Genomic DNA, 19,800 nt, shown 5'->3' on the forward strand with positions numbered 1-19,800 from the left:
CCTGCTTAGACCAGCAACCAGTGTAAGGGCTGTGAGAACCCTTCTCTGAGAAATACCCAGGATCCCAATTAAAGGGCAGGACGGCTCCCCAGAGATGTCCATGTTTTTATCCCAGAACCCATGAATATGTAATTTACATGGCAAAAGTGACTCGGCATATGTGATGAAGGATCTTGAGATGGGGAGATGATCCTGGATTACCCAATCTAATCACATGGGTCTTTAAAAGCAGAGAACCTTTCCCAGCTGTGGTCAGAGAAAGATGTGACAATGGAAGAAGGGCCAGAGACATGTGATGTGGCTGGCTTTGCAGACAGAAGAGGGCCACGAGGCAACGTGGGTGGGTGGCCTCCAGAAGCTGAAAAAAAACACGTAAACAGAATCTCCCTGTTCTTCCAGAAAGGCAGGCAGCCCTGGCAACCGTTAGATTTTAGCTGAGTGAGACGTGTCATGTTTCTGACTTCCAGGACTAATGTAACAAGTTCCTGTTTTTGTTTTTTGTTCCCCCCCCCCTCCCTGAGTTCCTGTTCTAAACCACTTGGCTTCTATAATTTATATGGCAGCCATGGAAAATTAAAACAAGCCCATTGAAACACAGAAACCAACGCAATTCCAAAGAAGACATGGCTACTCTCCAGGCCAAGTCCTGCTCCCTTCTCACCCTCGCAGAGTGCGGCTTCCCCCGAGAAGACCCCTGGTTAACAAGTGGGTAATGTCTGAGTCCGCTGGGGCTGCTATAACAAAATACCACAGTTCTGGAGACTGGAAGTCCAAGATCAAGTGCCAGCAGATTCAGTGTCTGGTGAAGATCCTCTTCCTGGTTCCCAGATGGCTGTCTTCTTGCCACATCTTCACACGGTGGAAGGGGCGAAGATACTCTGTGGGGTCTCTTTTATAAGGGCACTCACCCCATTCTTTAAGGGTTTCATCCTCCTGACCTCATCACTTCCCAAAGGCCCCACCTCCAAACGCCATTGCATTGGGCGACTAGGTTTCAACATATAAATTTTGAGGTGACACAAACAGTCTTCAGCAGTTGGAGGGCTCCCATTTCTCATCCCTAGAAGCCAGCCCAGTTGTCCTGAGTTCATCACTGGCCTCTTCTGTGATCTGTGCGGGGGCAGGACCATGCCTGTGTGGGCCACCTGTGTCCTTAAAGGCTGAGACTGGCCCGGAGCCAGAGCTCAGGCACTGTGGAATGCAGTCGTCAGCCGCTAAGGGAAGCTGAGGCTGTTGGGAGGCACCATTCCCACAGTGTCACCATGAATGTCACCCTGGGACTGGCCACCGAGACCCTGGTTTCAAGGTTTCACCCCCGCCCCGTCATTTCTGGGGCAAGGGATGGTGGGGGCAGCACGGAGAAACAAGACCCACAGGCTTTTTAAAATAACTGCATCCTTTAATGGCAGTAATACAATTATTGGATTAAGAGACCACAGGAGAAAGGGCAGGTGACGTTTCTGGAAGACAGATATGGAGTACAAAAAGGGGGTGGAATAGAGTCATGCGACGATCATTGTAAAAATACAGTACGTTATATACATATTTGCACCATCAACTTTCAACTCTGAAATAGTATTTACACTTTTGTTACAATCCTGGTTAGAGAACAATTTTTCTTTAAAAGCTCGGCCTGATGGCAAATGAAAATTTCGGGTGAATTCATAGTCCCATGAGGTTCTTAGGCTGAATATTCCAAGAGGAGGGTTCCAGCTTCTATTTCATCCACAGATTTCAGTTTTAAAAAAGTATTTAATTTTGCTTTTATAAAAAAAATTCTCAAAGGAGGGAAAAAAAAACCCAACCACAGCCACACTGTGTATTCTTTCTTATTTTACAAACACTAAGGGCTGCAGCCCTCTGCTTCAAGGCCAACACTGGTGGCTGAAGAAAAATCTCACTGATGATTGTTTAAAACAAAACAAAAAGACACAAAGACAAACCAAACCAACCTGATCATGGCGCACTGCCTCTCCCGCCCTTGCTCCTGGCCCCAAACTCAATGACTATTTCTCTTCTGGGGCAGGGCGTTTGGTATTGAACCCTCTTTAACCTCCTACCCCAAGGAGGTGGGAGGGGGAACCCTTTGGCTGGGACACCATGTTTCCTCATTATTAGTAAGAAAGAGTCAGGGCCCTTAAGCGAGGTGGTTGAGATGGTGGGATGAGGAGGAAAAAGGCAGGAGACAGCCGGCAAGTACTGACACACAGGCGGGAAGGAGCCCTGGCCGCACAGGCCTTGCCCAGTTCCCCTCAGGCCACGTCCACGGGGTGGGCCTCCTCTGGGGTTCTGTGGACAGGATGGGACCTCAGCCAGGGTCTTGGGGGAGGTGGGGGGGAGCCTGGGCAGGCATCTATGCTCCCTTCCCGGCTCAGCCGGATGAGGAGAGTAGGATACAGGCTTTGGGTCCCATGGCCCCTGCCCACAGTGGGGGTCCCAGTCCCTCTCCTGGAGAGGGCCCAGCAGCCCACACCCTGCCCTGGCTAGTCTCCCACCATGTCCTCAGGCCCCCTCCTGGAAGTAGCCACAAATCCAACTCTGTACACGCCTCAAACCCATGCACCTGTTGGCTTGGAAGAAAACCAAACACACCAAAACCACGGGCCCTAAAAATATGGTGCAAGGAGGTGTGAAGAAAGTGGAGAAAGCAAAACACTTTGCCGAGAACCACCCAGGGATCCCTCCATCAGGAGCCTGGTGGCGTGGCCATGCCATGGATCCTTGAACTGTCCCCAGAGGGCCGGGGCCGGCTCACTGGGAGCTTTGCCTTCTGAGCCCAGGACAGAGCCCAGCACGAGGGGGAAAGGCACGGCCGGGACAAGACAGGACGGGACGGGCTAAGCCGACGGAAAGCGCGCGCTCTGCCTCTCGCAGGCAGCTCCTGGCCACACCAGCCTTGCCGACTCCAGGTCCATTTCTCACCCGGAGTCTTCTGTCGCAGGCTGGAGGGTGCCATTTGCTCTGGGATGAACTCTGGACGGAGGATGGCAAGGAGGCCGGTGTGTGAATCCAGATGAGACAGCAGTGGAAAAGGACTTTGTTTCTCCCGGCCCAGGCAGCTTCCGAAGGCTCTTTCTCTTTTCCTTCTGTCTTGACACTTTCTCACTTCCGCTGGCCCCTGAAGCGGGTCATCATGGCCTGCACACTGCAGAGGAGACGCAGAAATGCCTAGAACTGCTTCCATGCGGCTCCTGCCCACCATCTCGGCTCCGTCTCTTCTTGCTCATGCACCACAGGGTGAGCAGCGCTCAGTGCCTTCTCGATGCCTGCTGTTCCCTTTGTCCTGGGGGGGGGGGGTAGGATGGGGGGGAGGGGCCAAGCTTTGCCCAGAAAACCCACCAGACTCCCAGCCACCAAACTGGGGCCCCAGCCTTTAAGGAGTCCCTGAAAATCAGGCCTGGCCAGGCCAGGTGGAGTGCCAGCTGGGGCTGAGACCCAGGGGACTCGCAACTGTACACATGCACATGTAGGTTTTCTCGGCGGGAGCCTAGGAGCCCCGCAGCACTGACCAGAAGTTAAAGATGGTTATATACAATTTATATGTTTCAAAGAAAGTACTACTTTAAAAAAAAAAGGGGGGGGGGAGAAAAGAAAAAAGAATAGGAAAAAAGGAAAGAACACCCAGACCCCCTCCCCCCTCCCCCCAAGTCCCCAACTCTGCTTGCTGCCCTTAAATATTGCCCTGGGAAGGGTTGGGTGCAGGGAGCGCTCGACTTCGGCTTAACACTACTGGCAAAAGGGGGAGGCAGTGGGGTCAAAGCCTTTAAAAACATCTTTCAGGGACCCAGCGTCCTGCTCACCCTCTTGGGCCGGGCTGTTGCCAGCAAATGGGCTTCCGGAGCCCGTCTTGGGTGCCTGTTTCACGGTCCCGAAGAGGGTGGGCACCGGGAGGTTGTGCACGCCGGGCTGGGGCGGAGCGCCCTCTGCTGGCGGGGCGCCCGTGGCGGCGGCGGGGGCCGCAGCGGCCTTGGGCCGGGGCCGGTTGTAACTGTTGTACCTGTCTGTGGCCGTGGCTGCGGCCCCATCTGCCCCGGACTTCCCCGATTCAGGTTGTTCCAGGGCAGACTTGCGGACAAATGGGGGCTCCTTGGCCTTGGTGGCGGAGCTCTTGCCGTTGCCCTCAGGGCCCTTGGGCTGGGTGCCTGCATCAGCGGCCGGCTCTGCAGCTTTGCCACCGGCGTTGGGAGTCCTGGGGTCGTAGAGGCTGATGCCGCTCAGCACGCTGCTCTGCCCACTCCCGCTGCCCTGGCCCAGGCCTCCGGCTGCCAGCACGCGGGGGTCGTAGGGGGCGGTGGCTGGCGGGGAGGACTCCCCACTGGGGCTGGCAGCTGGAGAGGGCGCTTCGGTGGGGCCAGGCTTGGCCGCCCGGGAGGAGGCAGCAGAGTCTGCTGGTTTCTGCAGCCGGGGGTCGCTGGGTGTCTTCCGCACTCGGGGGTCACTGGGCTTGTCACCGGGGCCAGGGGCTGCCGAGGGGCCAGTGGCATTGACAGTCTTGAGGATGCGAGAGAGGAGCTCAAAGTCAGGCAGGTTGGAGCCAGATGTGCTGGGATCTGTAGAGGTGCCTGGGCGCTGCCGGGGGTTGGGGGGGCCCGAGGTGGTGGTGCGGTGCAGCCTGGGATCCAGGGCAGGCATGGACTGCAGGGCCGCGGGGACGGGGGGCACTGCATCCTGCTTGGGGATGGGCAGGGGGATCAGGTCCTCAGGGTTCCAGAGCACAGTGCGGGCAAAGCTTGGCTTGCTCAGGGTCACATCCTTCTTGATGTGGCTGAACTGCTGCAGCTGCGATCGCGGGTCCCGCAGTGGGTGCCCAGGGAGGGGGTCCAGGGGAATGTTCACAGCCTTCTCCCGAAGGGCCCGTTCCCCTTCCTCCTCTTCTGCAGGGGGTGGCCCAGACCCCTTGGAGCCACTGGGGCCTGCGGGGCTGGAATGAAGGCCGCCTTCGGGCTTGGGGGTGGACAGGGAGCGAGCCAGTCGAGGGTCAGAGGGTCCTGTGTCACCTGGGCCTGAACTGCTGGAAGCCTCGGCGTGGCGGGTAAGTCTGGGGTCCCGGCTGAGGCGGGGGTCAGCCAGCCGCCCTCCTGTGGGGTGTCCCTTCTGGAGGCGGGGGTCCCCCAGCCCACTGCTGCTCAGCTCCCCGACGGAAGCCTGGGGTCGGCTGGACGTCTGCTGCCTCAGGGTCTTCAGGATGGAGGTGACGCTGCTCCCACCCTCATCCTCATCACTTGAGTACCAGTTTCCAGTGTCACCTGAGAAAAAGCAGAAAGGCGCAGGGAGAGGGTGAGCGGCCACCACATCCGCCGCCAGCCCTCGTGGACCCCATGGCAGCCCACTCCCCTGCCTCTTACCTCTCAGAACCTGTTTCTCCTCTCTTAAAACACCCCACCCCCACCACAGGACGCCACGAAGAGCCAGTGAGCTCAGGCAGGCCAAGCACCGATCTTGGCAGGTCTCTGGCTATCATTTATGGACCTTTCCCCGCATACCGGCACCATTCTAAGTGCTTTGTCTTATTTGTCACAAACACCCAGGATATAGCGTCATCATCACGCCCATTTGACAGATGAGAAAAACAGAGGCACAGACAGTGCCATAAGATAGGGGGCGGAGCCAGGGTTGAGCTCAGACTCCGAGCCCAGGGCTCTGCCGCCACCTCCTCACCTCCTGGGCAGGTTCAGGCCCCAGCACGGCAGGCTGAGTGCCTGTGAACAGCTACTGCTGCCTTGGCTCTCACTGCGCTTGGGGCTCACAGACACGTGCCTCCCAGGCCCCTCAAAACGTTCCCGCGACCCAGGGCAGGGCAGTCACCAGCTGATAAGAGGCGGGGCCAGGTGGGCAGACTCAGAAGCTAGCCCACGTCCAACTTTCTAGGCAGGTGCAACCGGAGCCCCTAGAGGAGGGGGCTGTCCCCTGTTCTCACTGTCCCACTTGCTCCTCGGCTCTGGTCAGGGCCACCCATGGCCTTTGGCTTCAGGTTCTAGATACCGTTTTTGTCCGCCCCCTTTCACCCCGGGGTGGATACCATCAGGTCACTGGCACGGCACCATGAGACTTGGCAGCTGTGCCTGTGATTATTACTGGTTTATGTCGATGACTAGCTCTCATCTGTTGGCTTCCCGAGAACATGGTCTGGGGAAAGGGGGACTGAGAATCTCCCTACAGCCTCCTCTGTAAGGGTGCAGGGGGTGAATCCTATTGCCTGCTGTCTCCTCCAGGGACCAGCCCACCTCCCTCCTCGATGGCATCAGGGTCTCTCCCGAACCCCACGACACAGAAGGGCAGCCCCGACGTCTAATTTTCTCAGGGACATGCAGCAGCCCCAGCAGCTCCGCAGCTCTGGGCAGGGGTCCTCCCCGGCCACAGGTCCCTTTCTGACACAGAACCCGACCTAGGTGCTCCCCACCTCTCCCCTGCACGGCGGCCCGGGGGGCCTGCGCCCGTCGGGGAAGGCCCCTGTCCCTGGGGGGGACACATGCCTTCCTCGTTCTCCCGGTCCTGCTTGCTGCTCTCAGCCAGCCTCCTCGCTCTCTCCTCCTCCTCCTGCTGCTTCTGCTGGATCCTCAGGTACAGGGCCCTCTGGGCCGAGGGCAGGAAGTCGGGGACACCGGCGCCCGGCTTCGGCCGGCCTGGGGGCCCTCCCTCAGGGAAGCTGTCAGGCTCCAGAGGGTGCTCGGGGAAGAGGTGCTCCCCAGGCTCCCCCGGCAGCTCTTCGTAGTGCCCGTAGTCCTCTGTGGCAGGGAAGAACCGAGGGTTCATGTCGGGCAGGGCCTCACGGCACCGACTCCGACCCACCCGTGCCCTTAACTGGAAAACCACCCCCTGATGGCGATGGGTGAGAATGTGTAGCCCGTCCCTTCCTACCCTCCCCAGGAGGGGCCCCACGGAAAGCCCAGCAGCGGAGGACGGAGCAGCCAATGGGGGGCGGGGAGGGTCCCACCTAGGATGCAGCCACTGAGAATGGGGTTCACGGTGAGGTTTAGTGACATGGCCAAATGCTCATGAGGTGAAAACAGGATGGAACGTCGTACGGATGTTTGTAAAACACAAAGAAAAGGTTTTGAAAAGACAGACAGAAAACAGTCCCTCTGGGGATGAGAACAGGAGAGAGGGGCTGAGGGCTCTTTCACTTTTTACTCCACACATTGCTGATCTGTCTTCATTACTCTTGATGAGCATTAATTTTATGATTTCTTTAAATAAATAAATAAATAATCAATAAAGAAAAACACACCCTAATCTCTCAGTGAGCTCAGAATATGAGTTCAACCATGGTAAACAAAGACTAGTAAAGAAGAGAAGAAAATACACCACAATGTTGCTATGGCTACATGTCAACCCAGAGGCTGACGGGTGATTCCTCCTCCTCCTCCCTTTATGGGTTCCTAACTCCACAAACGTTTATGAGCGTGCTGCTGCATTTAAAGGGACGGGGTGGGGGGGGGGGTGTTTCTCCCATACAGCATCTAGGAAGCACAAGGCGGAAGGGCTTGCCTTCATTCTTGAAGGGCGGGCAGGCACCCGGCACTAGCCACCTCCCTTCACAAATGCTACCCTACCCAAGTCAGAGCCAAAGACGAGGGGAACATCGTGGGCAGATCTTCAACGACACGCCTGGAGGCTCGTGTGTGCGCGCGTGTGTGTGGGTCGGAGACAAAGTCCAGTTAGCACTGTCCCACAGAACGTTCTGCAACGATGAAATATCCCCTATCTGCACCGTGAGATGATGTGGCTCCCCTACTGAGCAGCCAAAATGTGGCCAGCACTACCAAGAAAGTGAATCTGTAACTTAAACTAAACTTTCAGGATTAAAGTGATTAAATCTGTAAATACGTCATACACAAAGTGTATAAAGCATAAAGTGAAAGGTCACTTTCTTCTAGCCCCTGAACTTCACAACATGTGAACTTGATGGGCGAGTCTGCTCTGAGCCACACCCTGGCTTGGAGGTGAGGACACGCCTTAAACAACGGTCCCACCCAGTCCCCCCTGCACAGAATTCAAGAGTGAATTTCTTGACGGTTCTGCTATTTTCAATATATTAAAAACAACTGAATAGTACTAAAAAGGTAGATTTCATGATATGGGCATTAGAGTGAATTACTCCAGAGATACCAACTGTTATCAGCTTGACAGACTTTCGGGTTTTCTTCCCCACCCAGACCTTTTCCATGCACGTTTCATACACGTTGTTTAAAGGGGGAGGAAGCCCCCTCCGGTCGCCTGCTTTTCTCACTTGAGAACATGTCACTCACCTGGCTCCCTGCCCCAAACACCTGCTCTCATGCCTCTGAACACAACTGAGATGCCAAAGACTCCCACACTGACCTCCAGCCTGGTCAGCTCCCTGACGTCTGCACGGGCACCTCATGCTTAACGTGGCCAAAGCAGAAGTGCTGCCCTGCCCCAACCTGGCTCGGCCTGGACACCCAGAGCGACTCGCCGGCATCCGCCCCCGCCGCCCCCATCCGCCCCCGCCGCCTGGCCACGCTGGCCCTATGGCTCCACCTCCACACCTAGCCCTGCGGCTCCCTGTCCTCTCCCAGCTGCCACCCACCTCACCTCTGCCCAGGGCGACTCAAGGGCAGCCCACAAGCTCCCAAGATTCCCCTCCGGCCCCTACTCGCATCCATCGCCCTTGCGCTCCTCCACTATCCCCGTCACTCTTCCACCGAGTCCACCTCGCCATGGCCCGCAGGGTCCTGTGTGCTGGGACTTCTCTCCCCCGTCCTCCCTTTCCAAGCCACATGGACACCTTTGTTTTCCACAAACAAGGTGACTGGCTGAGGCCTCCGCACCTGCTGCAGCTGCCACCTAAGCCAAGCCCACGACTCCCTCCCCGCCTTCACCTCTCAGACAGGCCTCCGCTGGCTGTGACGCACCCAGCCGGTCCGGCCTCCACCCGTCACCCTCACACGGTGCCCCATTTCACCGCCAGCAATGCCCAATGCCGAAATGACCTGACGCCCTTGTTTGCACATTTCTTGTCGGTCTCCCTTCACTCAAATGAAGTTAAGGCAAGGACTACGTGCTTTGCTTGCTCTGACCCCACGCCTAGAAGCACGCCTGGCCCCTGGCAACAATGACACATCTCGTCCTTCTGAGGGCTGCACACCACCTCCTACTGACGCGGCACTGTCGTCCAAGCATCCGACTGTCGGACGTTTAGTTTGTTACCAACACATGTTCTCGTTTTGTAAGAAAGGAAGGAAAGGAAGAAGGAAGATGGTCAGTTGTGGGGACAGAACAAGCAGAGTCGCAAGGCAGCTCCAAGCCAAGAACCACCCCAGAAGGAGGCCGCTTTGGTTGAGGGCACCTCAGCCTGGAAGTTCAACACCATTCCACACCCGTCCCTCTAACTTCCCAAGCTCCCACTCCACACATACCAAGCAAAACTTACAGAAATTAAATAAGTTATAGTGATGGCAATCATAACACTCCTCCTAGACTCAACAGGGCAGTGAATCCCACGTCACTGAAAACGTTCAACCACTCACGGGACAGAGATGGAGTTGGATTCATGTTTTCTAAGACTCAGACCGAGGAAGGAAAACCAAATCTTCCTGACTACATTCCACTGTGCAGACCCCAGCAGCCCCAGCTGGCCCCCACCCTGAGCCCTGCATACCTGCGTCCCCAATGAGTCCTGGTTCCATCTCCATGCCCTCTTGCTGCTGGTAAAAGTTTTCATAGAAGTTCTGGGCTGGTGGGATGGGGGGCATCATTCCAGAATGTGGGGAGTCTCCAGGACCATAGGGCATCATTGGAGGGCCACCAGGTCCCATGGGCGGGCCAGGATTCATGCCAGGGCCCATTGGCATGTCGGGGTGCATGTCCGGATGCATATCAGGGTGCATGTCCGGGTGCATGTCGGGATGCATGTCAGGATGCATCGGGGCCCCCATCGGCCCCGGGGGTCCCATATTGGGCCCGGGGCCCATCGGCCCTGGGGGTCCTCCGGGTCCAGGGAACCTGGAAGGAGAAAATGGTGCCCGTGAGAGGGGCTGCAGAGGAAGGGTGGCAGCCACATCCCTGAGGAGACACAGAGGCCGGCTCATGGTTGAGCAGCAGAGGGCTCCAGACCAGGCCTCTGAGGGCTTTGGAGAGAGGCAGGATGCTGGCCTGGTTAGGTTCCAGGCCACAGGGCCCTGGCACAGAGGAGCCTGGCTGAGGCCAGAAAAGCCCCCAGGCACTCACCTCACACCCAGTTTCTCAGCCAGCTGTCCTGTGGGCCGCACCACGATCTCAAACAAGGAGGGGATCTTCTTGTTGTACATGTCCTGCTGCTGCTGCAGCTGCTGTGGGGACAGCGGCTCGTGCACGGGCATGGGCAGCTGAGGGGGGCCGGGGGGCGGAGGCGGGGGTGGGGGCGGGGGCGGGGGGCCACCCTGCATGGGCCGGCCATTCGGAGAGGTCGGGGCCGGGGGGCCAGGTGGGCGGGGCGGGGTGGGCAGGAGGCCCACGCCAGGGGGTGGTTTGGGCAGGGGGTTGATGCCCTGCTTCTTCAGCTCCTCAACTTCCTTCTCATCCTCGGCGCCTGCCTCTGCGTCATCAGCCAACATCTGCGGGCCAGAAGGACAAAACAGTGAGAGTCAGGACAGGGGAGGAGGCGGGTTGGAATGCACTCCTCCAGGGCTGAGAGCCGAATTTGCAGAGGATAACTCTTCAATACCCTGAGGCCCTTACAGCAGGGGTCCCCAACCCCCGGGCCACGGACTGGTACTGGTCTGTGGCCTGTTAGGAACCGGGCCCCACGGCAGGAGGTGAGCAGCAGACAAGGAAGCAAAGCTTCGTCAGTATTTACAGCATTCCTGCCTGAGCTCGGCCTCCTGTCAGATCAGCGGGGGCGTTAGATTCTCATAGGAGCTCGAACCCTACTGTGAACTGCGCATGCGAGGGGCCTAGGCTGCGCGCTCCTTATGAGACTCTAACGCCTGATGATCTGAGGTGGACCTGAGGCGGTGATGCTAGCGCTGGGGAGCGGTTGCAGATACAGATTATCATTAGCAGAGAGGTTTGACTGCACAGAGACCATAATAAATCGGTTGTTTACAGACTCATATCAAAACCCTATCAGTGAGTGGCAAGTGACAATTAAGGTGCATCTTACGGAGTAGACTGGACATAAGCAACACACTTCGGGTGTCACTGTCTCCCATCAGTCCCAGATGGGACCATCTAGTTGCAGGAAAACAAGCTCAGGGCTCCCACTGATTCTGCATTACGGTGAGATGTATAATTATTTCATTATATATTACAATGTAATAATAACAGAAATAAAGTGCACAATAAATGCAACACGCTTGAATCACCCTGAAACCATCCCCCATCCCCAACCGGGTCCGTGGAAAAATTGTCTTCCACAACACCGGTCCCTGGTGCCAAAAAGGTTGGGGACTGCTGCCTTACAGCATCAGGCCAACGACCACAAAGCCTCTCTGGCACAAAAGTCATCGCCCCATACCACTGCCGCATCCCTTCTCGGTCAACAGCTGACAGGGGAGCCATTCTTATTTGGCAGCAAAATACATGCAACATACTATGTACTATTTCACCATTTTCAAGTGGACAATTCAAGGACGTTAAGTACATTCGCGATGTTGTATAACCACCATCTCTATCTAGTTCTAACACAGTGCCGAAGAAGACTCCATACCCATTAAGCAGTCACTCCCCATGCCCTGCTCCCTCCCAGCCCCTGGCAACCACCAATCTACTTTCTGTCTCTATGGATTTGTCTATTCTGGACATTTCATAGAAACGAAATTCTATAATATTGTGGCCTTTTGTGACTGGCTTCTTTCACTTAGCATGACATTTTCAAGGTTCATCCATGTTGTAGCTGTATCATCTATTTTATCTATTTCATGGCTGATTAATAGTTCATTGTTCTGGGCTTCCCTGACGGTGCAGTGGTTAATCCGCCTGCCAATGCAGTGGACACGGGTTCAAGCCCTGGTCCGGGAATATCCCACACGCCGTGGAGCAACTAAGCCCATGCACCACAACTACTGAGCTTGTGCTCTAGAGCCCGCAAGCCACAACTACTGAGCCCGCGCACCACAACTACTGAAGCCCTCACGCCTAGAGCCTGTGCTCCACAACAAAAGAAGCCACCGCAATGAAAAGCCCACGCACTACGACGAAGAGTAACCCCCGCTCACCGCAACTAGAGAAAGCCCACGTGCAGCAACAAAGAACCAACGCAGCCAAAAATAAATAAAAATAAAATAAATTTATATAAAAAAAAGAAAGTTCATTGTTCTGTTTGAATTTTAAGGGCCCCTCACCGCACTTGCAATCAAAACCCAATCACTTACGAGGACCCACAGGGCCTGACAGCAGGGCTGGGTGTCTGGGGAGGACTTCACAGCACCCTGGAAGCTTCATTTCCTTCTATGGTGTGCGGACTCCTCCACCCTAAGCACCCAGCTCTGTTTCAGTTCTGCGGACAGCTAAGCTCTTTCCCCAGCAGGGTCCTGGCCTGGACCAGGCCTCTCCCCAGGCATTTGTTTTCCCCTCCATTCTTAATGTATGGCTCCATATCCCCCAATTGCTGGGGTCTCTTATTAAAGGTCAACTCAGAGTGACTGGCCAGGTCTCCTGTATTTACTACTGGAACACCATTAGCTCCCTTGAAAGCACTGCCAAGCTTTGTAAGATTTTACATTTAGTTGTATCTTTGTTTATTCCTGGCCCGACGACTACCAACTCCACAAGGGCAAGACCCGCAGGGCCCACCATAAGGCCTGTTACAGGGTAGGTGGACAATTCCAAAGTCTGGATTCAAGCAGAACGTCTCACCAATTAGGATCCTAGGCAGAAGTTAACACTGCAGGCCTGCCTGCTTCTCTTGGAAGGCCAGCTTGCAATGTTGGTCTTTGGCTGGTGCCTGAGAACCTGGATTTCGAGAGGGTTCCCAGGATTCCCTGACTGCTAAGAGGGGCTCACTGTGTCTAAACCGTTTGCACAAACAGCATGCTTTCTGCGGAACATCCCTTTTCCTTCTGGGAGTCTGGGATTTTGGTACGTGCCAGGCAGAGGCTGCCCTCAATAAAAACCCCGGGCACTGACTGAGTCTCTACTGCACGCACATGGTGGACAGCGTTCTACACGTTCTGTCACAACCTGAGGAGTTATACACGTCCCATGTGACTCCAGGGGGTGAGGACTCTTGGAAGCTGGTACCTCGTTTCAGCCTTTACCGCCTGCCTTTTCTCTTTGTGCATTCTGCTTTGTGTGCTTTCGCTGGAGTTAAATCTCAGCCAGCTCGGCCCTGGGAGTGTCCCCAGCAAATTGTCCAACCTGGGCCCAGGTGGCCTTGGGGACCTCGGCACACATGCCTGAGTGGATCCTAACGCGGGGCTCTGAGATGCCCCGGCACCTCAGCCTCAGCACTGCTCAAGGCAACTCCTCCTCCTGCTCCTCCGCCCAGGGATGGTGGTGGCGGCGTGGGTGGCGGAGGCAGGACTTCCTGGCGGGTGTCAGGCAGTTCCCAGCTTTTCTCCCTCCTAACCATCAGCAACGGTATGTGGACCCAGGGACGCAGGGTCCAAGAAGAATTTGGCTTCAAGGGGGATGGAAAACTTGGAAGTCTGATCAGTGGAAAACATCTGTCCCTTAGAGCCCTGCTACTCAAGGTGTGGTCTGTCTGTGGGCCAGCAGCACAGGGGGACCCGCTGAACTAGGACCACATTTCACACGTGTCCACCGCAGTGTGGGAAACGCTGCCCGAGACTAGCTGTGCTGAGAGAGCCCCGCACCTCATGGTGTCTTTTAGCACTGCTCTCGGGGGCGGGGGAGAGGCCGCAGCCACAGAGGCAGCCCTGACTGCTCCACTGCCCCACGTTCCGCCCGCTTCCCTTCCAGCCAGCTGGCCCCTTTTGGTCCCTCAATCGTGTGTGTAGCTATTGCTCGCACTGTGACACCGGCCCAGCACATGCCTCCGGCCCTTCCTTTCTGCCTGTTATTCACCGGGGGCCAGCGAGTGTCACCTCCTCACTGAGCCTCCCCCCATGGCAGCCTGTTTGAGGGCCTCTGGGCTCCCTGCACATTCCCTCCACTGCCCCGATCCCAGTGTGTAATCGGCGTCTACCTGATGACTGGATCCTGTCTCCTCACCACTGCGTCCCCAGGTGCCCAGGACAGTGCCTGCTACAAAGCAGGCGTGACCATACATTTGTTAAATAAATGAGCAAAGAAAACAGACAAGCGCACCTTCCCCTGCATTCCCCGGGCTCCAGAGGGTGGGGCACAGGGGACTAAAGGAGTTAAGGCTTTGACGGGCCTACCCAGTTGCTTGGTGCTCCTCTGGGTTCGCCTCCCCTGCACACCGCCTCCCCGCCCCGGCCTTTGGCTGGGGCTCCCACACCACCTCTCTGGCCAGAGCTACAGCTACCATCTCCATCTGGCCGCACCTCATTCCACGCGCCTCCTGCTCCTCCGCAGGCCACTAGCTGGGCTGTGAGGGGCAGACCCCGCACACCTCCCTTCTCTTATCCCCACCCCCAAACTCCGCCCTGGAGCTGCTGCCCAGCTCAGCCCCGCCCTCCGGCCTGGGCCCCACCTTCTCTCAGCAGGACCCTGCCCCAGCCTCTCTGCACTCGCACTCAGGCAGAGCAGCCTCCGGTCACAGAGCCAAAAGCCCTGCACTGCTAGATCCTCTCAATGGCAACGAAATGCCCTCAGGTGTAGGTAAAACCTAAGGAGGAGGCTATACCTCATTAAACAGGAACAAACTTGACCACAACTTCCTCCCCGCCCAGGGAGGGGATGCCATGGTCCAGCCACCAAATGCGCCACACTCCCCTCGCCCCCGAGATAGGGTCACACATCTCTGTACGGCTCCGCACTCGGGAACACCCAACCAATGGCCCCTGCGCGGGGGACAGAGGCTGAGGTGATCCTTCCACTGCCACCCCCAGCCTGGCACGGTGCTCAACACATAGGGCCACGCAATGAACTCAGTGACCAAATGAACTGAAGCACTGGCCCACAGGACAGCCCCTACGAGCGTATCGCCGGTCCCCAGGCAAGGCGGGCCCCCTCTCTCTCACACTCACCTCCCTGGGTCCCGTCACTTCCGCTTCCCCACTGTGCCCCGCAATCGGGGCTTCCACACCCATTCCACGCTGGGGAGAAGTCTCACCTCACGGTGGGCTCCCGCTCCAGGACTTCACCCCCCTCACCCCTCGCGCAGACCCCACGACGCCCCGACGAGGACTCCAGCACGGGACACAGCCAGCTCCCTGCACTTATCTCTTTACCCGCCACCCCCACTGGGCCGCAAGTGCTGCCTCAAAAGCAGGGGCTGAATCGCATCAGAGCCCAGAACACTGATGCATAAGATACATAGGAGATGTCAACACCCCACCCCCACCCTGAAAAGCTGAACCCAAACCATCCAGGCAGTCCTTCAGCACATCTACCCCTAGAAACTCCCTCGCGCCCCTTCCTGGGCCTCTGCAGCAAGGAGCTCCCTCACACCACACAACCAGGGCCTTGCTGGGTCCCACAACCTCCCCCGCCAACACTGATTCTGAATGATTCCCGGGTTTCCAAAAGTCAAAGGCATCCTCTCAATGGAAAAGGATGGCCACACCTGCGGATACACATAGACATGTGGGCCAAGGTTCACTGGGCCAAGGAAATAAGCTCATGTCCATTTGTTAAACATTCTAAGCTTTGGGAATTCCCTGGTGGTCCTGTGGTTAAGACTCTGGGCTTCCACTGCAGGGGGCACGGGTTCGATCCCTGGTCGGGGAACTAAGATCCTACAGGCGAACTAAGATCCTGTACAACATGGACAAAAAAAAAAAAAATCTAAGCTTTTGCCCCAAACTGATAACAAATGTTCTTCAACTGGTGACTAGATAAACAATCTCAGATCATCCACACGGTGGAGTACTACTCAAGAACAAACAGTGATGAACTACCAATACTTGCAACAACGTGGATGAATTTCAAACACCTTAGGCAGAATGAAAGACGGCAGATTCAAAAGGCTATTACAGGGCTTCCCTGCTGGCGCAGCAGTTAAGAATCCGCCTGCCAATGCAGGGGACACGGGTTCGAGACCTGGTCCGCGAAGATCCCACATGCCGTGGCGCAACTAAACCCGTGCGCCACAACTACTGAGCCTGCGCTCTAGAGCCCGTGAGCCGCAACTACTGAAGCTCACATGCCACAACTACTGAAGCCCGCGCTCGCAACAAGAGGTCACCGCAATGAGAAGCCCGCGCACCGCAACGAAGACCCAACACAGTGAACAAATAAATTAAAAAAATATATAAATTTATAAAAAAACAAAAAACAAAAGGCCATATAAACCGCACACATGTTTAGAAGCTACATACCATATGTCTATTTATATGACTTTCTTGAAAAGGCAAACTACAGGGACAGAAAACAGATCAGTGGTTTCCAGGGGCTGGAGATGGGAGAGGCACTGATTACAAAAGGGGAGGGGTTTTGGGGGTGAAAGAATGAATTTCCTCTACCTAGACTGTGAGGTGGTCACATGACTCTCTGTGTTTGTCAAAATTCACAGAACTAGGGAATTCCCTGGCGGTCCAGTTGTTAGAGCTCTGCGCTTCCACTGCAGGGAGCATGGGTTCGATCCCTGGTTGGGGAACTAAGATCCTGCATGACGCCCACCGCAGCCAAAAAAAAAAAAAAAAAAAAATTCACAGAACTAAACAGGGACACTTTTTTTTTTTTTTAGACTGGATACAAACTATACCTTGACAAACCTGACTATAAAACAGTATATGTATAAAACAGTAACTGAAGGATTTAATGGTAAAGAACCATAATGTATGCAACTTATTTTCAAATGGCTCAAGGAAAAAAAATAAACGAGAGCAAAGTGATAAAGCAAAGGGGGCAAAATAATGCTGACAGAGGAATCCAGGTGGACGGAATTCTTTGCATTATTCTTGCCACTCGCTCTCACGTTACAGTCACTGACAGCCCCAAAGGCAAGCACGTCTCAAACCTAGAGTGGATGATTGGAAGCTGATGTATCTGGACAGACAGAAATGTCACCAAGAAGCAGGAAAATAAAGCTGAAGAAAAGGGTGGAAAAGAGAGCACAGACATTTCAGGAGAGGATGACGAAGGCCCTGTCCTCACAGCTTGGACCCAAGGGCTGCCCAGGAGCCTCAGGCCCCAGCCCTAGTTGATCAAGCTGCAACTCTGTCCAGGAGAGAAGGAAATGGCTGACCCCACATGTTGATCAGGGTTACTCTGGGCCCATTGTAAAGGTTTAAGTTTTACTTTCTGACCACCCAAATTCGATTCTGGAATGGTTTTTCCAGGTTCAACACTCATTTTTAACCTACTGAGACTTGACTTTAGATAGGGGATGTTACTGATGCTCTCAAAATGTTTGTGGCCAGAAATGGAAACGTGCCACCTTGATTTGCTTTGAGTTATTAGGGTGTCTAGAGCTGTGCTGTCCGATATAGTGGTCACTAGCCATGTGTGGCTATTGGGTGCTTGAAATGGGGCTATAAGTAGAAAATAAACACTAGATTGCTCAGACTTGGTACAAAAAAAAACAAAAAACCCCCAAAATATCGTAATTATTTCATCATTTATTACCTGCTGAATTGGTACTTTGGACATGGATATACTGGGCTAAATAAGATATACTGGTAACACTAATTTCATCTCTTTTTACTTTTTTAATGTGGCTACTAAAAATTTAAATTTGTGGCTCTGTGGTGTTCCTACTGGACAGCACTGGTCTAGAGAGCAAACTCTGAACCACCAGCAGGGGGCAGTCCTCAGTCAGAGATTCTTTAGTTCTTCAAATGAGAAATGAAGCCGCCATGACTTTTCCCACTCCTTACCCTGAGAATGACTCACAGATTCCAGACAGCTACCAGTTACAAAATCCTATTCCTAGGATAATAGGCCAAAGGGCCTGGCAAAGATGAGAACTTTCTCCATGAATGCTCTCCCAATGAGGAGTGGACGTTCTCTTGCTTTACTTGTGCAGGGCTTCCCCTCAACCCCTCAGGCAGCCCCGGCCCACATGGGCGGATTCCTGAACCTGGCTGAGGTACCGATTCTTTCCATTCTCAAAAAACAGCCAATCTCCTTAAACTTTCTGGGAACCAGAGAGAAGGCAGGAAAGCCGTCATGTGAAAGGACACGTGTTCTCGCACCCATTCACCCTGTGATGGATGTCAGAAAATCAAGGACAGGAACCGGGGGCCCCAAAGTCCTCAGCCTGACTCCTCAGGGAGAACAACAGACATGAGGATGAGTTTCAAATGTCATCTGGCTGGTAAGGAAGCCCTGACACCTCACTGGAGGAAGTCTCCCCATCGTGAGAGCCTCCAATTGCCCCATACTTTTTCTACTACATAAAAGAATCCTTAAGACTTGGAAAGAAACATTTGACCCTTCCATCAAAACAGAACCCATCCAGCGACTTCCCTGGTGGCACAGTGGTTAACAATCTGCCTGCCAATGCAGGGGACACGGGTTCAAGCCCTGGTCCGGGAAGATCCCACGTGCCGCGGAGCAACTAAGCCCGTGCACCACAACTACTGAGCCTGCGCGGTAGAGCCCAGGCACCACAACTACCGAAGCCCGCACGCCTAGAGCCCGTGCTCTGCAAAAAAGAGAAGCCACTGCAATGAGAAGCCCGCACACTGCAACTAAGAGTAGTCCCTGCTCACCGCGACTAGAGAAAGCCCACGTGCAGCAATGAAGACCCAGCACAGCCAAAAATAAAAAAAATAACTTAAAAAATAATTAAAGAACAGAACCCATCCGAAGTCTCACCTCCTCTTTGTATACCACGGGCTCTCTCTAAAGGACAGTTAAGAAATCACAAGGTATGTTTGGAGACACACCACGCAACATTCCTTTTAAGGAGCCGCCCCTCCAGGGAAAACCGTCCCGGCCGGAGAGAAGACACACATGTGATCACCTCAATTCTCCCTGCAGAGAATACAGTCCCCATTTCCTCCTGAACATGGCCCAGCTCCAATCAACACAACTGGGGATTCTGGTCCTGCACAGAGGCCAGACAGGCGGGCTGCAGTGCCAGGCCCGTGGCAGGTGCACCTCCTGGTCCCCATTAGCTACGGCTGCTGTCAGCCTGGACGTTACCTTGTCCAAGAGCTCTCTGGTCTCTTCGGTCAGGGGGTCATGAGAGAACATGCAGTCATCGCCGTTGATGCAGTTCCCGGTCGTGTGGTACAACTTACACGGAAAATCACGTTCACGGCAAGTTAAGGCAAATGCCTCACCTCATGAAACCCACCCAAGGACAGAATCCAAGCCCCTCTGTTTTAGAGACAAGGAAACTGAGGCCCAGAGAGGCGAAGTGACTGGCTCAGAGCTGCACAGCAGGTTGGCAGCTGACCCAAGATGAGACCCCAGTTCTTGACACCCCCACTCTGGAGTGCTTCCCGCCCCACCACACTGGCCTTGAGGCTGTGTCCTCAGATCCTCACTCAACAGGAAGAGGGGAAAAGTTCAACGATTTGCCCATGGTTACACAGCCATTTGAAAAATCTCAGAAAGATAACAGGCAATGGTATAAGCCAGTCTCGAGAGTACACTTGACCCTTGAACAATATGGGGGTTAGGGGCGCCAACTCAGTCAAAAATCTGAGTATAATTTATAATCCGTCCTCCATACCCTCAGTTCTGCATCTGTGGATCCAACCAACCACAGATCGTGTAGTACTGCAGTATTTACTACTGAAAACAATCCAATCTCTGAGTGGACCTGCAGAGTTCAAACCCATGTTGTTCAAGGGTCAACTGTATATGTAAAGGGAA

The 19,800-nt window shown here is 54.8% G+C and overlaps 1 protein-coding gene across 7 annotated transcripts in view; it reads right to left on the reverse strand.

The window, feature by feature from the left end:
* Positions 1-1,378: 1,378 nt before the first annotated feature.
* Positions 1,379-19,800, reverse strand: part of ZC3H4 (zinc finger CCCH-type containing 4) — a 42,336-nt gene continuing 23,914 nt past the window's right edge. For 5 of the 7 annotated variants that reach the window (XM_061172796.1, XM_061172799.1, XM_061172801.1 and 2 more), the window contains 5 exons: positions 19,123-19,232; positions 10,192-10,556; positions 9,623-9,966; positions 6,474-6,725; positions 1,379-5,246 (listed from right to left, as the gene is read on the reverse strand). In XM_061172796.1, coding sequence (XP_061028779.1) covers positions 3,727-5,246; positions 6,474-6,725; positions 9,623-9,966; positions 10,192-10,556; positions 19,123-19,232 — 2,591 coding nt within the window. In that variant the 3' untranslated portion in view covers positions 1,379-3,726. The remainder of the gene's footprint in view (positions 5,247-6,473; positions 6,726-9,622; positions 9,967-10,191; positions 10,557-19,122; positions 19,233-19,800) is intronic. The other 2 variants (XM_061172797.1, XM_061172802.1) reach the window with 2 other exon arrangements.

Source organism: Eubalaena glacialis, chromosome 18 (assembly GCF_028564815.1).
Source record: "Eubalaena glacialis isolate mEubGla1 chromosome 18, mEubGla1.1.hap2.+ XY, whole genome shotgun sequence".
NCBI classification, from domain to species: Eukaryota; Metazoa; Chordata; class Mammalia; order Artiodactyla; family Balaenidae; genus Eubalaena; species Eubalaena glacialis.